At 40.9% G+C, this 20,023-nt stretch overlaps 1 protein-coding gene across 2 annotated transcripts in view; it reads right to left on the reverse strand.

The window, feature by feature from the left end:
- LOC141166668 (tetraspanin-15-like) overlaps positions 1-20,023 on the reverse strand; it is a 200,725-nt gene that overhangs the window by 56,847 nt on the left and 123,855 nt on the right. For both annotated transcript variants that reach the window (XM_073653580.1, XM_073653581.1), the window contains exon 4: positions 17,501-17,596. In XM_073653580.1, coding sequence (XP_073509681.1) covers positions 17,501-17,596 — 96 coding nt within the window. The remainder of the gene's footprint in view (positions 1-17,500; positions 17,597-20,023) is intronic.

Genomic DNA, 20,023 nt, shown 5'->3' on the forward strand with positions numbered 1-20,023 from the left:
ACTACAACAAGAAGCCCAGATTAGGTAGCAAAAACCTGGTGATAGATCCCTTTACAGTGGGGAAAAAAAGTATTTAGTCAGCCACCAATTGTGCAAGTTTTCCAGGCCTGTAATTGACATCATAGGTAGACCTCAACTATGAGAGACAAAACAAATCCTGAAAATCACATTGTCTGATTTGGAAAGACATTTTTTTCACATTTTGGTGGAAAATAAATATTTGGTCACCTACAAACAAGCAAGATTTCTGGCTCTCACAGACCTGTAACTTCTTCTTAAGAGGCTCCTCTGTCCTCCACTCATTACCTGTTGTACTGGCACCTGTTTGAACTTATCATCAGTATAAAAGACACCTTCCGCAACCTCAGTCACACTAAAAACTCCACTATGGTGACCAAAGAGCTGTCGAAGGACACCAGAAACAAAATTGTAGCCCTGCACCAGGGTGGGAAGACTGAATCTGCAATAGGCAAGCAGCTTGGTGTGAAGAAATCAACTGTGGGAGCAATAATTAGAAAATGGTAGACATAGAAGACCACTGATAATCTCCCTCAATCTGGGGCTCCACACAAGATCTCACCCTGTGAGGTCAAAATGATCTCAAGAACGGTGAGCAAAAATCCCAGAACCACACGGCAGGACCTAGTGAATCACCTGCAGAGAGCTGGGACCAACGTTATATAGGCTACCATCAGTAACACACTACGCCGCCAGGGACTCAGATCCTGCAGTGCCAGATATGTCCCCCTGCTTAAGCCATTACATGTCCGGGCCCGTCTGAAGTTTGCTAGTGAGCATTTGGATGATCCAGAAGAGTATTGGGAGAATGTCATATGGTCAGATGAAACCAAAGTAGAACTGTTTGGTAGAAACACAACTCGTCGTGTTTGGAGGAGAAAGAATGCTGAGTTACATCCAAAGAACACCATACCTACTGTGAAGCATGGGGGTGGCAACATCATGCTTTGGGGCTGTTTCTCTGCCAAGGGACCAGGACGACTGATCCATGTACATGAAAGAATGAATGGGGCCATGTATCGTGAGATTTTGAGTGCAAACCTCCTTCCATCAGCAAGGGAATTGAAGATGAAACGTGGCTGGGTCTTTCAGCATGACAATGATACCAAGCACACAGCCAGGGCAATGAAAAGTGGCTTCGTAAGAAGCATCTCAAGGTCCTAGAGTGGCCTAGCCAGTCTCCAGATCTAAACCCTATAGAAAACCTTTGGAGGGAGTTGAAAGTCTGTGTTGCCCAGCGACAGCCCCAAAACATCACTGCTCTAGAGGAGATCTGCATGGAGGAATGGGCCAACATACCAGCAACGGTGTGTGCCAACCTTGTGAAGACTTACAGAAAACGTTTGACCTCTGTCATTGCTAACAAAGGATATATAACAAAGCATTGAGATGAACTTTTGTAATTGACCAAATACTTATTTTCCACCAAAATGTGAAAAAAAATTCTTTCCAAATCAGACAATGTGATTTTCAGGATTTGTTTTCTCATTTTGTCTCTCATAGTTGAGGTCTACCTATGATGTCAATTACAGGCCTCTCTCATCTTTTTAAGTGGGAGAACTTGCACAATTGGTGGCTGACTAAATACTTTTTTTCCCCACTGTAATTGTGTCCCCAAATTAGGCATTTTCTGCCTGAGTTCCGGCCCATCTTTAGTCCCTTTCTTGTGCTGAGATTTTCCTTTTTTTCAATTTACTATTTAGATTCTAATCCCTGTTCAATTGTTGACTTGTAATTGGGGGCTTAACGAAAAGATGTGCAAAGGTAGTAGTTCCTTGTGGGTCTTGGTTCCAAGGAACTGCTGAAGGCCCCTCTGCAATATGAAAAGACACCAGCAATATAAATGGCACAGGGTAGGCAAGTGCCATCAACCGTTAAGCCCAGTGATTGACTGCAGTGCAGTTGACGTGACGTGCCTGCACACAATCACTGGACGAGTGTCAGAGATGCTCCGTAGGATATGCGGAGCGGGATTACCAGCTGAGCCTATTACTTTTACCACGGTCATGATTAATTATTTAAAAAGTTGAACAGTAAAAAACTTGTTTAATGTCCAGTTTCAAATTTACCAATTTTATTGACACATTTTTTGGCAAGTCTTCACGTTCTTACTCAAGCTTTATCTTCATTGGTTGGGAAGTTGTGTGTGGGCTACATTGCTGTATTTATGTGTCCTTCTACCATCATCTGATGGTAAAGTCTATTGAAGAATCAAACTTTTAGCAAATAGTCATAGCCATATTGTCCAAACATCGCTTACCTATAAAGATCAGCAATCTCAGACAGGATAATATCACAGGCTACGTAAAGCGAATCTGTCAGCAGGTTTTTGCTACCTCATCTGAGAGTAGCATAATATACAAAAAGAGACCCTGATTCCAATGATGTATCACTTAGTATACTGAGTGCAGCAGTTGTGATACAATCAGAGCTTTTAGATGTAGAATGCAGCAGAGCTGAGAAAGCTGCCCGTGTCCACACTACAGCTCTCTATGCACATTGTCTATTAACAGTGAGCAGTTTATCAGAGGAAGGGGCGTGGTCAGACGACTTGGCACGCGGCTAGTCAGGGTAACGATAATGTCCAAGTGATAAAACCTTCATTGTAAGTAAACCACAGCACACATCCTGATAAGTGATACATCGCTGAATTCAGTGTTTTAAACCCTACCCCATGCGGTCGTCAGATTACATAGCAAAAACCTGCTGACAGATTCCTTTTAAATCTTCAGTGGTTGTCTATAAAGATCCAAAAGCAACACTACAATCCGCTAAAATCATGCATCATGACTATACCGATTTTATTAAAGTCCTGTAATAACTATAATCCATTTATGCCTCCATTTACTTAGCAATTGGAAAGAAATTTGATTCTCTAGCCATTTATTTTTCATTTTCCATAAAAAGCCATATTCACTAACAGCAATCTTTTTAAAGCCTAGTAATAAAAAAAAAATACCAACAAATTTTAAAGCCACATTTAAAAGTATTTAATAGGCACTTTAGACCACAGGATATGTCATGAATGTCTAATCAGTAGGTTCTCGAGCCACCTTGGCTCGAAGAATCAAGGTCACGATAGACTGCAGACCTATAAGTATATACCATAAATATATAAAGTGAGAAAACAATACAAATGTAAGTTCCTTTATAAAAAGACTATTTTTGCCCTAACTTTCTTTAGCTGCAGGAGAGATCAGATAATGGCAGCACCCCGGGCAGACGCAGGTACAAGCTGTGTTGTCTGCATACTGTTTTATTCTGATTGACCACTGTGCAAACCTCTTTCTAAGTAGGGTTACATATAGAATACAGCAAATTTCAATATTACAGTTTTGTCACTTCTTGCAATTTATGCAATTTTCTAAAATAGTCTTTTAGTGGAAAACTAAAGCAAGAAAGTTCCTATCCATTTCCAAATACCAACGAGATGATTGCAGCAATACAGAAAAACTATTTTCATATATCCAGTTAGGGAACATGAATTAATTAATATAGGAGGTCTCATTTCCCAGATCCTCACCTCTTGGTCACAGTGGTCAGCCATTAGAAAGAGCATTCTTCTTCCTGGAGGACCTAATCTATCCTGCATTATACAGACCACACATTTATTAGAATGGGCAATTCTTATTTTCACCTGTTGGTGGCACTGCTAGGTTTCTTTATAGATAGAATAGAATTTCATAGAATGGTAGAGTTGGAAGGGACCTCCTGGGTCATCTGGTCCAACCCCCTGCTCAAAGCAGGATTCACTAGATCATCTCAGACAGATGTCTGTCCAGCCTCTGTTTGAAGACGTCCATTGAAGGGGAACTCACCACCTCTCGTGGCAGCCTGTTCCACTCATTAATCACCCTAACTGTCAAAAAGTTTTTCTAATATCTAATCTGTGTCTCCTCCCATTTAGTTTCATCCCATTGCTTCTAGTCTTTCCTTGTGCAAATGAGAATAAAGATGATCCTTCTATAATGTGACAGCCCTTGACATATTTGTAGACAGCTATTAAGTCTCCTCTCAGTCTTCTTTTTTGCAAGCTAAACATTCCCAAATCCTGCAACCGTTCCTCATAGGACATGGTTTGCAGACCAGTCACCATTCTGGTCGCTCTTCTCTGAACTTGCTCCAGTTTGTCTATGTCTTTTTTAAAATGTGGTGCCCAAAACTGTACACAGTATTCCAGATGAGGTCTGACCAAAGAGGAGTAAAGACCGATAATGACTTCACGTGATCTAGACTGTATGCTTCTGTTAATACATCCCAGAATTGTATTTGCCTTTTTTGCTGCTGCATCACACTGTTGACTCATGTTCAGTCTATGATCTATTAGTATACCTAAGTCTTTTTCACATGTACTGTTGCTTAGCTCTATTCCTCCCATTCTGTATATGCTTTTTTTCAGATAACAGCTTTTTTCAGATAACAGCTGATCACTGGAGATCTCCACTGGAGACACTTTGCGATCACCTTGTTGTCAAGGAACTTTTCTAATAAGAAGGGCTTACCCAATGGGGAAAAGCTTTAATATTTAACTTTTCAATGAATCCAGTTACCAAAGTGTTACTAGTAAAGATGGTGCGAATAGGATCACAGTAACTGGTATAGCGGCCACGTTAGTAATCTGTGGCCAGTAGACAGGACACTTGAAGACCAGCTCTTACCTTCCGGCATCCGCGTCTCCTCTATTGATTAGCCAGTCTAGTGTGATGATGTCATTGCTGCGGTGTGGTACAAATGTGACGTCGCGCAAGGCCGGATAATCAAAAGAAGATCGGCATATGTCTAGAGGAAAGAGATGCAGGTAATGGAGAAACACATGGGTTAATTCTGCGCTGCCATGTAGAAAGGCTGAGGGATGCCAATCCGATTGAAAGTGGTTTATTTAGTCAACGCGTTTCGAAGTGTACAAACTGCTTCCTCAGTAAGATCGTGGTTGTCCTGAGGAAGAAGTTTGCACACTTTGAAACGCGTTGACTAAATAAACCACTTACACTCAGACTGGCATCCCTCAGCCTTTCCACATGGCAGCGCAGAATTAACCCATTTGTTTCTCCATTACCTGCATTTTCATCCCCACGTGGTCTGCAGCAGCCTAAGCGTCATCAGTGGTTGTGTGCACACAACCCGACCAGGTGAGCACTATTAAGTTATTCTCTCGACATTGTTACCCGGATAAGACCCTATTTTTGTGCTCTGTGTCGTTCCAGTTCTCCCTTTATTTAGAGGAAAGAGATGGTTTTCAGGGCTCCTGTCTAGTGGCCACAGATTAAGGATGTCCCCGCTATACGGGGTCCTGTGAATCGAGTTGTACCATCTTTACTAATAACCTTTTCGTTACTGCAGTCTTTTTGTCCATTAGTGACTGCATCAATAATCTGAGTCCATTGGACCGAAGCCCTGTGAACCGCTTCTTACTTCCAGACATCCGCAGCTCTTCTTTTGATTAGCCGGCCTGGCATCATTGTTGCGGAGTAACGCACAAGTAGCGTCGCACCAGTCCGGCTAATCAAAAGAAGAGCTGCGGATGCGATTCGCACCATCTCTAGTTATTATCTGATATTTATTCTTCCCATATTTTCTTATTCCTCAATGGAAGGAACATAGAATCTCCCGATGCTTTCATAGACGAGTAATACATAGGGAACATCTTGGGGGGATTCACTTTATCAGATGGTAAATCAATTCCGAGCAGTGATTTATGTGTGAAAATGTAGAGGCGCGCTCTGGTGATGTGATTAGGATGTCTCTGCCTTCCTACCTCCGCTTCCACTGACATTACAAATCACTTTTGAAGTGTTTATTGCGAGACACGTCATTCATTTAGGACTTCATTGAATTCGCCAGGTTGCGCTACCTTGCCGTACATACATGTAGAATTATACATTGTGTTCCCTAAATGTTACATGCTATTTTTAACCACATCATGTATCTTGCTCTTATTATACAATGTCACATATTGAAAGCTGTGGTCCCATAGATCTAGATTGATAGACCTAGCCTTGCATTAGAATAACTAGCATGAAATGCCATAACAAGCAATATTAATTTAAGAGCCACAGCCTTGTGACACGTAGAATGGATGTGTTGGCTTCGGCTTCATGCCAGGAATGCATTATCAGGAAATCACTACCAATGGCTTTTGCTGTAAATTAATGGGTCAGGATGCTGCGCATAGACTATAGATTTTACTTAATAAGCTGTTTGTTAAAGGTGTACAGGCGTAAATTAGAAAGAGTGCAGTTCTTGGAAGTGAAATCGGTTTGTGGGGAATTTAAAATATTAATATTCTGGATTTCTATTAATAGAGTTCTGTTAAAAGGGTATTATCTAATATGTTATTCTATGGCCTCACAACTGAACTAATCAAGGATCTATATTTTGATCTTCTGAGTAAGAAGTGAATTTTTTTTATTAGTTTTTTTATGTAACGGGTTTGCCCCATGAGCAACATTTAATACCACGCAAGGTGTGGGAAAGACTAAGTGCAACACGAAGGGAAGAGGGGGAGGAAGCCCAAACACTAGGTAAAGGGGGAGTGGAGACCCCTAGGCAGATCTAATACCACGCTGCCTACCCTACCATCCCAATATAGATTCCACACCTATCGCCGAGCAGGACCCTAAACCCTGCATGTCCCTAGAGCTTGGCCATAGATAGGGAGGGGGAGGGGTGAGCACTGTTCAGGCCCCAATACACAATAAAGACTACAAGGTAGACAAACAAAGGGGATAAACTTAGCTTGAGCAGACACCTGAGGAGTAACGCCAACTGTCCTCCAAGGGCACCAGAAGAAGCTAGCCGATTGCTAGTGCTCCAAGCATGCACAAAGGTACATAGAAGTATCACCGGCAATTGCCTGGAGCAAACAGAGTTTTTAACTCCCATGCAAGTGTGTGTCAATCAGCAGCAGGAGGGAGGTTGCTGCTGGGTCTTAAAGGAAGAAGGATTAAGAAGGTGTCTGCAATGCCAAGCACAGTGACCTTCTTCAGCCAGATCCAGAGAGACTGTCTATTACACCTGACACACCCGTGACATTTAACCCCTATCCACATATGTTCAGTGGAGGTCTGCGAGAATGGGTTCGGTAGTGTGCATGGGCGACCACAACTCGATTCATAGTCTGCGGTGATCAAACACTATTTCTCCCATAGAAGTAAAGAGAGCGCTGGTCTATCACTTGCTCTCTATGTACACAGAGGGGTGAACAATGGATTTCAGGATTTGTGGGTGCCCCAGCATTCGGACCCTCACTGATTTATCACCTATCTTGTGGACACAGAAGGTGATAAAATATTGTTCAATTTTTTATTATATGATTGTAAATAATGTTTGAAATCTGACAACAATGCTGCAAAACATTACCCCATCTAAGACAACCTAAGCTAAAATAAGGATTGACCATCTCATACGGCACATGTACATAATGCTTATAGAAGGCAAAGATCCAGATGGTGGGAGAAGGTTTAAATCCCCCATAGACAGTGGTTTAAAGTTGGTCGTCGGCTGATCACCTAATGTGTACGAGACCCTCCTGGCAGATGATGCTGGGGCAGAGAAGGATCCGGTGGTTGGAATCTCAATAGCTGGTCTTTTTGTTCGAGGAGGAAATAAGCCGCTACTAGAGGAGACGGGAAGCGGCCCTCTCAAACAGAATACAGGAACGCTTGGCGGAGTAAAGTTTTCCTGTGAATTGGGGAGTCGAGAGAGTAGTTCGTTATAAGCCAAACAATCGTTCAGCTGATGGCTAGCTAATTTGTATAGCCAGATGAGAAAAGTTATGCAAATAAGCTCTTTTCTAGAAATAAGAAAAACCATCTCCACCACCTACAAGTAATCATCCTCTAAGTCAATACTAAGTTTTAAGTCAATCCTAAGTTTTAACACTAGAGACAGGATAGGACAGTCCCGATTGGGTACACTTTGTCGCGGTGGGATGGCTTTTAAGCTTTTTTGATCAAAGTAATGTTTACTAGGTACGCTATGTTATTTTCATGTACTATTACTATTTTCTTACTATAGGGTATATGCTCATTTTGGTTTTTTTATTTTGATTTGTCTGTGAAATGGTTAGTGTGTGAACATGCTCTTACACATTGCACAGATACCAAATTATGCTCCGGCTCATTTCTTTGGTTTTGTTGTAGTTGCTTTGCACAAACAGGGGCGTGGACCCCTTTCAGAGCTAGGCATTTAACCACTTCGCACCAGAGCCTGTTTTTGCCTTCGTGACCGGGCCAATTTTTTCAATTCTGACCACTGTCACTTTATGAAGTAATTACTCAGGAACGCTTCAACGGATCCCCCTGATTCTGAGAATGTTTTTTCGTGACATATTGTACTTCATGATAGTGGTAACATTTCTTCGATATAACTTGCGTTTATTTGTGAAAAAATCGGAAATTTGGCGAAAATTTTTAAAATTTTGCAATTTTCAAACTTTGAATTTTCATGCCCTTAAATCAGAGAGATATGTCACACAAAATAGTTAATAAATAACATTTCCCACATGTCTACTTTACATCAGCACAATTTTGGAACCAAAATATTTTTTTGTTAGGGAGCTATAAGGGTTAAAAGTTGACCAGCGATTTCTAATTTTTCCAACAAAATTTACAAAAACATTTTTTTAGGGACCACATCATATTTGAAGTCACTTTGAGGGGTCTTTATGGCAGAAAATACCCAAAAGTGACACCATTCTAAAAACTGCACCCCTCAAGGTGCTCAAAACCACATTCAAGAACTTTTTTAACCCTTCAGGTGCTTCACAGGAATTTTTGGAATGTGGAAGAAAAAAATTAACATTTAACTTTTTTCACAAAAATGTTACTTTCGACCCAATTTTTTTTATTTTCACAGGGGTAACAGGAAAAAATGGACCCCAAATTTTTTTGTGCAATTTCTCTTGAGCATGCTGATACCCCATATGTGAGGGAAAACCACTGTTTGGGTGCACTGCAGTGTTCGGAAGGGAAGGAGCGCCATTAGACTTTTTGAATGTAAAATTTGTCTGAATAATTAGCAGACGCCATGTTGCGTTTGGAGAGCTCCTGATGTGCCTAAACAGTGGAAACCCCCCACAAGTGACACCATTTTGGAAACTAGACCCCTTAGGGAACTTATCTAGATGTGTGGTGAGCACCTTGAACCCCAAGGTGCTTCATAGAAGTTTATAATATTGAGCTGTAAAAATAAAATTTTCACATTTTTCCCACAAAAACGTTTTTCATCATTTAATTTTGCATTATCATAAGGGTAATAGGAAAAATTGCACCATGAAATTTGTTGTGCAATTTCTCCTGAACACGCTGATACCCCATATGTGGAGGCAAACCACTGTTTGGGCGCACGGTAGGGTTTGAAAGGGAAGGAGCGCCATTTGACTTTTTGAATGTAAAATTTGTTTAAATAATTAGCGGACACCATGTTGCATTTGGGGAGCCCCTGATGTGCCTAAACAGTGGAAACCCCCCACAAGTGACACCATTTTGGAAACTAGACCCCATAGGGAACTTATCTAGATGTGTGGTGAGCACCTTGAACCCCAAGGTGCTTCACAGAAGTTTATAATATTGAGCTGTAAAAATAACATTTTCACATTTTTCCCACAAAAATGTTTTTCATTCCCTAATTGTGCATTATCATAAGGGTAATAGGAAAAATTGCACCATGAAATTTGTTGTGCAATTTCTCCTGAGTACGCCGATACCCCATATGTGGGGGAAAACCACTGCTTTGGTGTACGGCAGGGTTCGGAAGAGAAAGGAGCGCTATGTTGGCTGGGATAGGCAGCAGACATCATGTCACATTTGAAGAGTCGCTGACATGCCGAAACAGCAGAAACCCCCACAAGTGACCCCATTTTGTAAACTACACCTCTCAAGGAATTCATCTAGGGAAGTAGTGAGTATTTTTTAATTTTTAAATTTATACCATTGGGCAGTGAAAAAAGCATAATTATATTTTTACCACAAAAAAATGTTTTACCCTCAGATTTTACATTTTCACACAAGGCAATGGGTAAAAATGGTGCCGAAATGTGTCACACAATTTCTTCTAAAAGTGGCAATACCCCATATGTGGCTGTATCGTACCGCTTAGCCATACGGCGAGATCTGGGGGGGACGGAGTGCTATTTGACAATTGGAGAACAAATTATTGTAGAATAGGCATTTGGATTTGGGAGCACAACATTTTCTGAATTTCTTTTGGGGGGCAAGGGCCATTTCGCTTTTCCAGAGCCTTTCTGCTACCAGTAACTTGGAAGTCCCTTATATTTTTAACAGATGACGGACCTGAGTGGGGACTAGCTTTTTTTGAGGACTGAGTTGAAGCTTTTATTGGGAACATTTTACATAACATTTATCCGGCGCTCTAGGCTGAGCACTTACATCGGGGTTTCCATCTAAATTTCCAAGTGATGTAATTCAGATGAAACCCCTGCGGGATCCATTCATTGTAATGTGGCAGCAGAGTTACTCTGGACTCCGTCTGGCCTCTGTTTAGCGGTGTCCTTTTTTTCAGAAGTGCACAAAACTGTGGCCAACCGCACTTTCATGCAAGCCTAAAACAAATGACACCGTGGGATCCCAGGCTAGACGGCATCCACAGTGGCCTATATCAGCCTCATTACAGGGAATCTTCCGTCATGGGTTCCGGCTGAATCACGTATTTCAGAGATTTACACGGAAACTCTGGTGTAAGCGCTCAGCGCAGAGCGCAGGATAAATGTGGGCAGAGCCTTACTGCGATCTTTGGGAGACATAATAAACAAATCAGTAGCAGGTGAAGAATTGGTTTTATTTATTTTTTACGCCATTCCTAGTGTGATATAACTGATTAGATTACTTTATTCTTCGGGTCGGTGCGATTACAGAGATACCAGATTTATATCGGGTTTCTATGACTGACAGCTGTCACACACTAAAAGACGCTTTTTTTTGCAAAATCTAGTTTTTGCATCACCATATTTTGAGAGCTATAATTTTTCCATATTTTGGCCGACAGAGTCATGTGACGGCTTGTTTTTTTGCGGGACGAGTTGACATTTTTATTGGTACCATTTTTGGGTACGTGACATTTTTTGATCGCTTTCTATTCCGTTTTTTGGGAGGTAAAATGAACAAAAACAAACAATTCAGGAATTGTTTTTTGAGGTTTTTTTTTATGCTGTTCTGCGTGTGGTAAAAGTGATCAGGCAGCGCTATTCTTCGGGTCAGTACGTTTACAGCGATACTACACTTACTGTATTTTTTTTTATGTTTTGGTGCTTTTACACAATAAAACAATTTTATAGAAAAAAATATTTTTTTTGCATTGCTTTATTCTGAGCGCTATAACTTTTTTATTTTTCAGCTGATGGAGCTGTATGGCGGCTTTTTTTTTGCGGAACAAGATGACGTTTTCAGCGGTACCATTTTTATTTCTATTTTGTTTTTTGATCGCATTTTTTTCCAATTTTTGTTTGGCGATATGATGAAAAAGCATATTTTTTTGCTCCGTTTTTTATTTATTTTTATTACGGTGTGCACAGAAGGAGTTAATTAGTGTGACAGTTTTATAGCTCGGGTTGTTTCGGATGCGGCGATACCAAATATATGTACTTTTTTTGTTTTTTTAAAAATATATGGATTTATTGGTTTAATATTTTATTTATTCATTTTTATTTATTTTGTGATTTTTTTTTTACAGTTTAAAAACTTTTTTTTTGCGTTTTTTTGCTTTTTTTTACATTTTTACTTAGTCCCTGTATGGGACATTAATTTTTATTTTTCTGATCACTGATCTCATGTAATGTAATAGACATGTATTACATTACATGAGATCTTCGCTGACTGTTTCACAGTCATAGTCTCCTGCCTGGCTTCAGCTGCAGGCTGAGCCAGGCAAGACACCATATATGGCAGATCTGGAGGCGGTCATGTGACCTCCAGCTGCCATAGCAACCCCAGGTCCTGGAAGGTATCAGGGGTCGTCGGAGAGGTAAGTAAGACGACCCCCTCTCCTCCTTCTATCTTCTATATGCCGCGATCACTATAGATTGCGGCATATAGAACATAGCAAAGGGTCAACATCACTGGGACCTGATTCAATCAGGTCCCGATGATGTCCCCTGTCAGAGCTAACGCTCTGCACCGGAATCGCAGAGCTTGCAGGACCCTGGGGGTCCTGAGCGCTGCGAGACCACCCACCGTTTTTAAACGTCGGCGCTGCACAGAGCCCAGCAAGCGCCAACGGTGGTCCTGGGTGGTCTGGAGTTGGGACCCGGTCCTATTTGTCTACCCTTTTATATGCATTGCTTCAACTTTGATATACAGTAAGGTTTTTAATATAGGCAGTATAGGTACCGTCCCAATTTAGGGTCACCTTGCCGCTGGTGGGACGGCTTGTATACTTTTTTTGATCAAAAATAGTTCACTAAGTACCCTATATTTATTATGCAACTTTGCTTTACATTTATATATAATGATGGTAGGGTATGAGATATATTTTTGTCTTTTGTCTTTTGTAGGTTTTGTTTCTTTTTTGCTAGTGTGAACATGCTCCTATTTCTTGCATGTCTACCATCTTAGACCTCAGTTCACATTGCCTGGTTTTTTGTCTTGTTTGCATTCTGTGCAATTTAAGGGTGTGGCATCCCCTTTGTTGAGCTGACTGGTATATATGTAGCTTACCACGGGCCTGGGTGGTCTGGAGTTGGGACCCGGTCCTATTTGTCTACCCTTTTATATGCATTGCTTCAACTTTGATATACAGTAAGGTTTTTAATATAGGCAGTATAGGTACCGTCCCAATTTAGGGTCACCTTGCCGCTGGTGGGACGGCTTGTATACTTTTTTTGATCAAAAATAGTTCACTAAGTACCCTATATTTATTATGCAACTTTGCTTTACATTTATATATAATGATGGTAGGGTATGAGATATATTTTTGTCTTTTGTAGGTTTTGTTTCTTTTTTGCTAGTGTGAACATGCTCCTATTTCTTGCATGTCTACCATCTTAGACCTCAGTTCACATTGCCTGGTTTTTTGTCTTGTTTGCATTCTGTGCAATTTAAGGGTGTGGCATCCCCTTTGTTGAGCTGACTGGTATATATGTAGCTTACCACGGGCCTGGGTGGTCTGGAGTTGGGACCCGGTCCTATTTGTCTACCCTTTTATATGCATTGCTTCAACTTTGATATACAGTAAGGTTTTTAATATAGGCAGTATAGGTACCGTCCCAATTTAGGGTCACCTTGCCGCTGGTGGGACGGCTTGTATACTTTTTTTGATCAAAAATAGTTCACTAAGTACCCTATATTTATTATGCAACTTTGCTTTACATTTATATATAATGATGGTAGGGTATGAGATATATTTTTGTCTTTTGTAGGTTTTGTTTCTTTTTTGCTAGTGTGAACATGCTCCTATTTCTTGCATGTCTACCATCTTAGACCTCAGTTCACATTGCCTGTTTTTTTGTCTTGTTTGCATTCTGTGCAATTTAAGGGTGTGGCATCCCCTTTGTTGAGCTGACTGGTATATATGTAGCTTACCACGGGCCTGGGTGGTCTGGAGTTGGGACCCGGTCCTATTTGTCTACCCTTTTATATGCATTGCTTCAACTTTGATATACAGTAAGGTTTTTAATATAGGCAGTATAGGTACCGTCCCAATTTAGGGTCACCTTGCCGCTGGTGGGACGGCTTGTATACTTTTTTTGATCAAAAATAGTTCACTAAGTACCCTATATTTATTATGCAACTTTGCTTTACATTTATATATAATGATGGTAGGGTATGAGATATATTTTTGTCTTTTGTCTTTTGTAGGTTTTGTTTCTTTTTTGCTAGTGTGAACATGCTCCTATTTCTTGCATGTCTACCATCTTAGACCTCAGTTCACATTGCCTGGTTTTTTGTCTTGTTTGCATTCTGTGCAATTTAAGGGTGTGGCATCCCCTTTGTTGAGCTGACTGGTATATATGTAGCTTACCACGGGCCTGGGTGGTCTGGAGTTGGGACCCGGTCCTATTTGTCTACCCTTTTATATGCATTGCTTCAACTTTGATATACAGTAAGGTTTTTAATATAGGCAGTATAGGTACCGTCCCAATTTAGGGTCACCTTGCCGCTGGTGGGACGGCTTGTATACTTTTTTTGATCAAAAATAGTTCACTAAGTACCCTATATTTATTATGCAACTTTGCTTTACATTTATATATAATGATGGTAGGGTATGAGATATATTTTTGTCTTTTGTCTTTTGTAGGTTTTGTTTCTTTTTTGCTAGTGTGAACATGCTCCTATTTCTTGCATGTCTACCATCTTAGACCTCAGTTCACATTGCCTGGTTTTTTGTCTTGTTTGCATTCTGTGCAATTTAAGGGTGTGGCATCCCCTTTGTTGAGCTGACTGGTATATATGTAGCTTACCACGGGCCTGGGTGGTCTGGAGTTGGGACCCGGTCCTATTTGTCTACCCTTTTATATGCATTGCTTCAACTTTGATATACAGTAAGGTTTTTAATATAGGCAGTATAGGTACCGTCCCAATTTAGGGTCACCTTGCCGCTGGTGGGACGGCTTGTATACTTTTTTTGATCAAAAATAGTTCACTAAGTACCCTATATTTATTATGCAACTTTGCTTTACATTTATATATAATGATGGTAGGGTATGAGATATATTTTTGTCTTTTGTAGGTTTTGTTTCTTTTTTGCTAGTGTGAACATGCTCCTATTTCTTGCATGTCTACCATCTTAGACCTCAGTTCACATTGCCTGTTTTTTTGTCTTGTTTGCATTCTGTGCAATTTAAGGGTGTGGCATCCCCTTTGTTGAGCTGACTGGTATATATGTAGCTTACCACGGGCCTGGGTGGTCTGGAGTTGGGACCCGGTCCTATTTGTCTACCCTTTTATATGCATTGCTTCAACTTTGATATACAGTAAGGTTTTTAATATAGGCAGTATAGGTACCGTCCCAATTTAGGGTCACCTTGCCGCTGGTGGGACGGCTTGTATACTTTTTTTGATCAAAAATAGTTCACTAAGTACCCTATATTTATTATGCAACTTTGCTTTACATTTATATATAATGATGGTAGGGTATGAGATATATTTTTGTCTTTTGTCTTTTGTAGGTTTTGTTTCTTTTTTGCTAGAGTGAACATGCTCCTATTTCTTGCATGTCTACCATCTTAGACCTCAGTTCACATTGCCTGGTTTTTTGTCTTGTTTGCATTCTGTGCAATTTAAGGGCGTGGCATCCCCTTTGTTGAGCTGACTGGTATATATGTAGCTTACCACGGGCCTGGGTGGTCTGGAGTTGGGACCCGGTCCTATTTGTCTACCCTTTTATATGCATTGCTTCAACTTTGATATACAGTAAGGTTTTTAATATAGGCAGTATAGGTACCGTCCCAATTTAGGGTCACCTTGCCGCTGGTGGGACGGCTTGTATACTTTTTTTGATCAAAAATAGTTCACTAAGTACCCTATATTTATTATGCAACTTTGCTTTACATTTATATATAATGATGGTAGGGTATGAGATATATTTTTGTCTTTTGTCTTTTGTAGGTTTTGTTTCTTTTTTGCTAGTGTGAACATGCTCCTATTTCTTGCATGTCTACCATCTTAGACCTCAGTTCACATTGCCTGGTTTTTTGTCTTGTTTGCATTCTGTGCAATTTAAGGGTGTGGCATCCCCTTTGTTGAGCTGACTGGTATATATGTAGCTTACCACGGGCCTGGGTGGTCTGGAGTTGGGACCCGGTCCTATTTGTCTACCCTTTTATATGCATTGCTTCAACTTTGATATACAGTAAGGTTTTTAATATAGGCAGTATAGGTACCGTCCCAATTTAGGGTCACCTTGCCGCTGGTTGGACGGCTTGTATACTTTTTTTGATCAAAAATAGTTCACTAAGTACCGTATATTTATTATGCAACTTTGCTTTACATTTATATATAATGATGGTAGGGTATGAGATATATTTTTGTCTTTTGTAGGTTTTGTTTCTTTTTTGCTAGTGTGAACATGCTCCTATTTCTTGCATGTCTACCATCTTAGACCTCAGTTCACATTGCCTGGTTTTAAGACACCATATATGGCAGATCTGGAGGCGGTCATGTGACCTCCAGCTGCCATAGCAACCCCAGGTCCTGGAAGGTATCAGGGGTCGTCGGAGAGGTAAGTAAGACGACCCCCTCTCCTCCTTCTATCTTCTATATGCCGCGATCACTATAGATTGCGGCATATAGAACATAGCAAAGGGTCAACATCACTGGGACCTGATCCAATCAGGTCCCGATGATGTCCCCTGTCAGAGCTAACGCTCTGCACCGGAATCGCAGAGCTTGCAGGACCCTGGGGGTCCTGAGCGCTGCGAGACCACCCACCGTTTTTAAACGTCGGCGCTGCACAGAGCCCAGCAAGCGCCAACGTTTATCTACAGTGGGCGGTCGGGAACCGGTTAATCTACATAGTTTTCCATGGACAGGTGTCTGAACAGTTGGGCTTTTCTCCTGCTTTGCCCTTATTCACATTGAGGTGGGCTAACACAATGTAAGGTTTAAATGCTAGAGACTGGATAGGACCGTCCCGCTTGGTTACACCTTGTCGCAGTGGGATGGCTTTTATGCTTTTTTGATCAAAATAGTGTTAACTAAGTACCCTATGTTATGTACATGAACTATTGCTACTACTCACTTACTATATGCTCATTTTGTTTATTTTGGAGGGTTTTGTCTGTGAAATGGCCACAGTGTGAACGTGCTCTTACACATTGCTCATTTCTTTGATTATTCTCTAAGTCAATGTCTGACCTTAATGAGCATTGAAACCTGATTAGGAATATCTTTGGTCTGGCTGATATCACTTGCAATGTTTTAAGGGTTTTTACTGAGTTGGACATTAATTTACATAATAAAAAGATCTCGTCACCCTTTGTCAATTTGTAAAGTAAAGTTGTCCTGATTTATTGGATTGCGGAAGGTAATCAAAATGTAGAAGATAGGTGGTATTACAACTGCTCTGGTGAGGGGTGCCTCTCGGTCATACTCACGGTGCTTCTCTTTGGCATGCCAATGTTTGAGAAAGGTCACGTTATCTAACGGAAAGGTCACATTTTTGGATTTGCCTAACAATAAACAGCACAACAATACTTTGCAATTTGAAAAACTGTTCTTATTACCCCTGATGTACAGACTAGCTACGGACATTGGTTTCCAGAATGGCAACCTATAAGAGGCACCGGGGAGATCGTTCTTTCCTTCCTAGAGGAGAGCGCATCCGCAATGCACTGAACGATAATGAATAAGTCACATCTAGAATGTTAAAGATCCTACGTGCTTAACAAAGAAATTGCATTTTCCCGCTCTACGTCTGATGAAATGTGGCCTTCAAGTCTGAACCATCTTCACATCTCTTTTAATGCAATACGATACAATAAAAATTTATATGCAAATAAACTTGACTTTACATTGCAGAATCCACAAACCTTTTCTTGGACAAAATCCATAATGTTCTTAAAATCCAAGTCATCATAATAATGTTTCAGTCCAGCCAGTATATTCGCATGTGCAAATTTCTTCATCTGTAAAAATATAAATAAATTAATTACCGTAATTAATGAATATTTACTGGTTTATCAAGAGGTTGTATATAGTAATAATAATTATAGCCTGGGGCTCCACTATTCTTGGCTGTGATTGTTCACAAAGCTCATGATGACATGGGCACTTGTATGTTACAAAAAACTTTTCTTCTCAAATAAAACTATTTCAAAATGACTTTCATCGGCATCTAATTCCTTCCGATAATACAGAACATATATAATTCAGACGATGTCATGTGGACACACATACAGATCCATTCATCTCATGGGTATATTACTTCTCATGTATAGATATCTTAACCCCTCTTCTCAAAATATAATGAAGTCCAATCCCCCCCACCTGTCAGTCATCCTCAGGCTTGAGATTAGGTCATGTCCTGAAGTTGTCTGCTTATATTATTCATAAGTTTGCAGCTATTTTTACTCTGTCCTTCAGGGATAGAGTCTGCACTGCTTAGGACTGCAAAACTAACGTGAGATGATCCTGAAATCCAGAAATGGATCATTTAAGACCCAGTCCTGAGAATTACTGATGAATGGAAAAGATTTTGATTTGAAGTAATAAAGAAAAAACTTGCCATAATATTGAGAAAAACTCTGAATGGCCACGTTATTAGAGACACACAGTAGCGCACTAAACCTTCAGGACTGAAGAAACTCATCATGACAAAGATTTCACTGGATGTTGAACTTGCTTTGGAGAAATATTGGCTCATGTGGACATGACAGCTTCTCAAAGTTGCAGTAAAAAACTTCAGCACCAAAAGGACTGTAGTCCTTTCCTCAAGCACGTACAATTCAGGAGAAGTGTCGGTCTCTCCTACAGCTTCTCAAAGTTGCCACAAACTAGAGGGACTGATGCTTTACTTGTCCCCAGAGATGCTTTATAAGGAAGCAAATAAAACCCATTGTCCATGTTGCTGGAACCAGTAAAAGACTGTACAAGCCTTGTGGAATTGAGCATCGCCCTGCAGAAAGTTTTCTTCTGCCATAAGATAAACAGCTGCCATGAAGTTGTGAACTTGGCCCATCACAATGCTATACTAAGGTAAGCCCCACTGCCCAGATGTCTATCCACATGTATCAGAGGAACCATGGTGTGCCAAGAAATCATTCTCCAAACCATTACCCCCCCCCCCCCACCACCAGCCTGACCTGTTAACTAGAGAAGGGAGAATGGATTTTCACGACTCCTGTTCCATCATCCAGGTTGTCAGTAGTATGTGATCGCTAGATGGGAAACCTGCAAATCTCTGCTCACCTCCTGGCATTCCCAACTCCTTTTGACTAGCTGGGATGGCTCGACATCATCATTGTGCTGCGATGCATACACGTCAGCCCGGCAACTCAAAAGAAAAGCCAGGAATGCTATAAGAGGAGACTCACAGGTCTCCCATCCAGCGTCAGCAGATTATTGTCCTGGCAAATGTCCTGTCCTGAGTTCAAATCCCACCAAGGACAACATCTGCAAGGAGTTTGTATGTTCTCCTCGTGTTTTCTCCCATACTCCAAAGACATACTGATGGGGTATTTTGATTGTGAGCCCCAATGGGAACAGCGATGATAATGTCTGTAAAGCGGTGTGGAATATGATGGCGCTGTATAAGTAAAGCATAATAGATAATAATGTATCAGAGTCATCCTTGTGTCCATAGGACGGACAGAAAAGCAAAACTCACTTAGGGGTAACTCACCAAGACATGTGTTTCAGATGCCAAGTTATAACAAGAAGCCTGCTGCAGTGAGATTGACTAAATTCATTAACAAGCGCATCTCCTAAAATAATTGCCACATTTTTTAGACATTGATAAATTTCTCCCTAAAGGCCGATTTCCACAGGCCGATAATTGGCGATGAAGCGTTCATAAGAATGCTCGCTCCAGCTAATTTGTCTGAATAAAAATGTTGCTAATCAGCTGACAAAGTGAGCAAAACACTTGATCTTTGGCTGATAGGTTCGCTTATGCCAACATAATATTCACAGTTATCATTGTCCGATAGTCACATGTAAATAGGGGATGTGCTAAGGCTTAGGAGAGTACTCAATAGGGAACAAGGGCGCTCCTCGATGCACGCGCAAGGAGCACTCCACCAACAGTGGTGACCATCGTCCTGGAAATGAACATTAGATCTTTGTTACTTTAGTGGTGGGGAACCTCAGGCCTGCGGACCGTGTATGGCCCTCGATGACCTTTTATTCGGCCCCCGGGCAGATTTCCAGGGACCGCAGGGTTTGGGCCGGCAGCTGTATTTTGACGGCCGCTGGCCCATTAATTTCTTTTTGCTCAGTGAGCACACACACGTAGTGTCACTACTGAATGCTCAGGTGCGTGCAATGAAAGATTACCTCCTGGTACCTGTGCCAGCATCAGGACGTACTTTGTAGGCACAATTTGTATGGCCCCC

Source organism: Phyllobates terribilis, unplaced genomic scaffold (assembly GCF_046119375.1).
Source record: "Phyllobates terribilis strain yellow unplaced genomic scaffold, ASM4611937v1 Scaffold_11__3_contigs__length_659146591, whole genome shotgun sequence".
Classification (NCBI taxonomy): Eukaryota; Metazoa; Chordata; class Amphibia; order Anura; family Dendrobatidae; genus Phyllobates; species Phyllobates terribilis.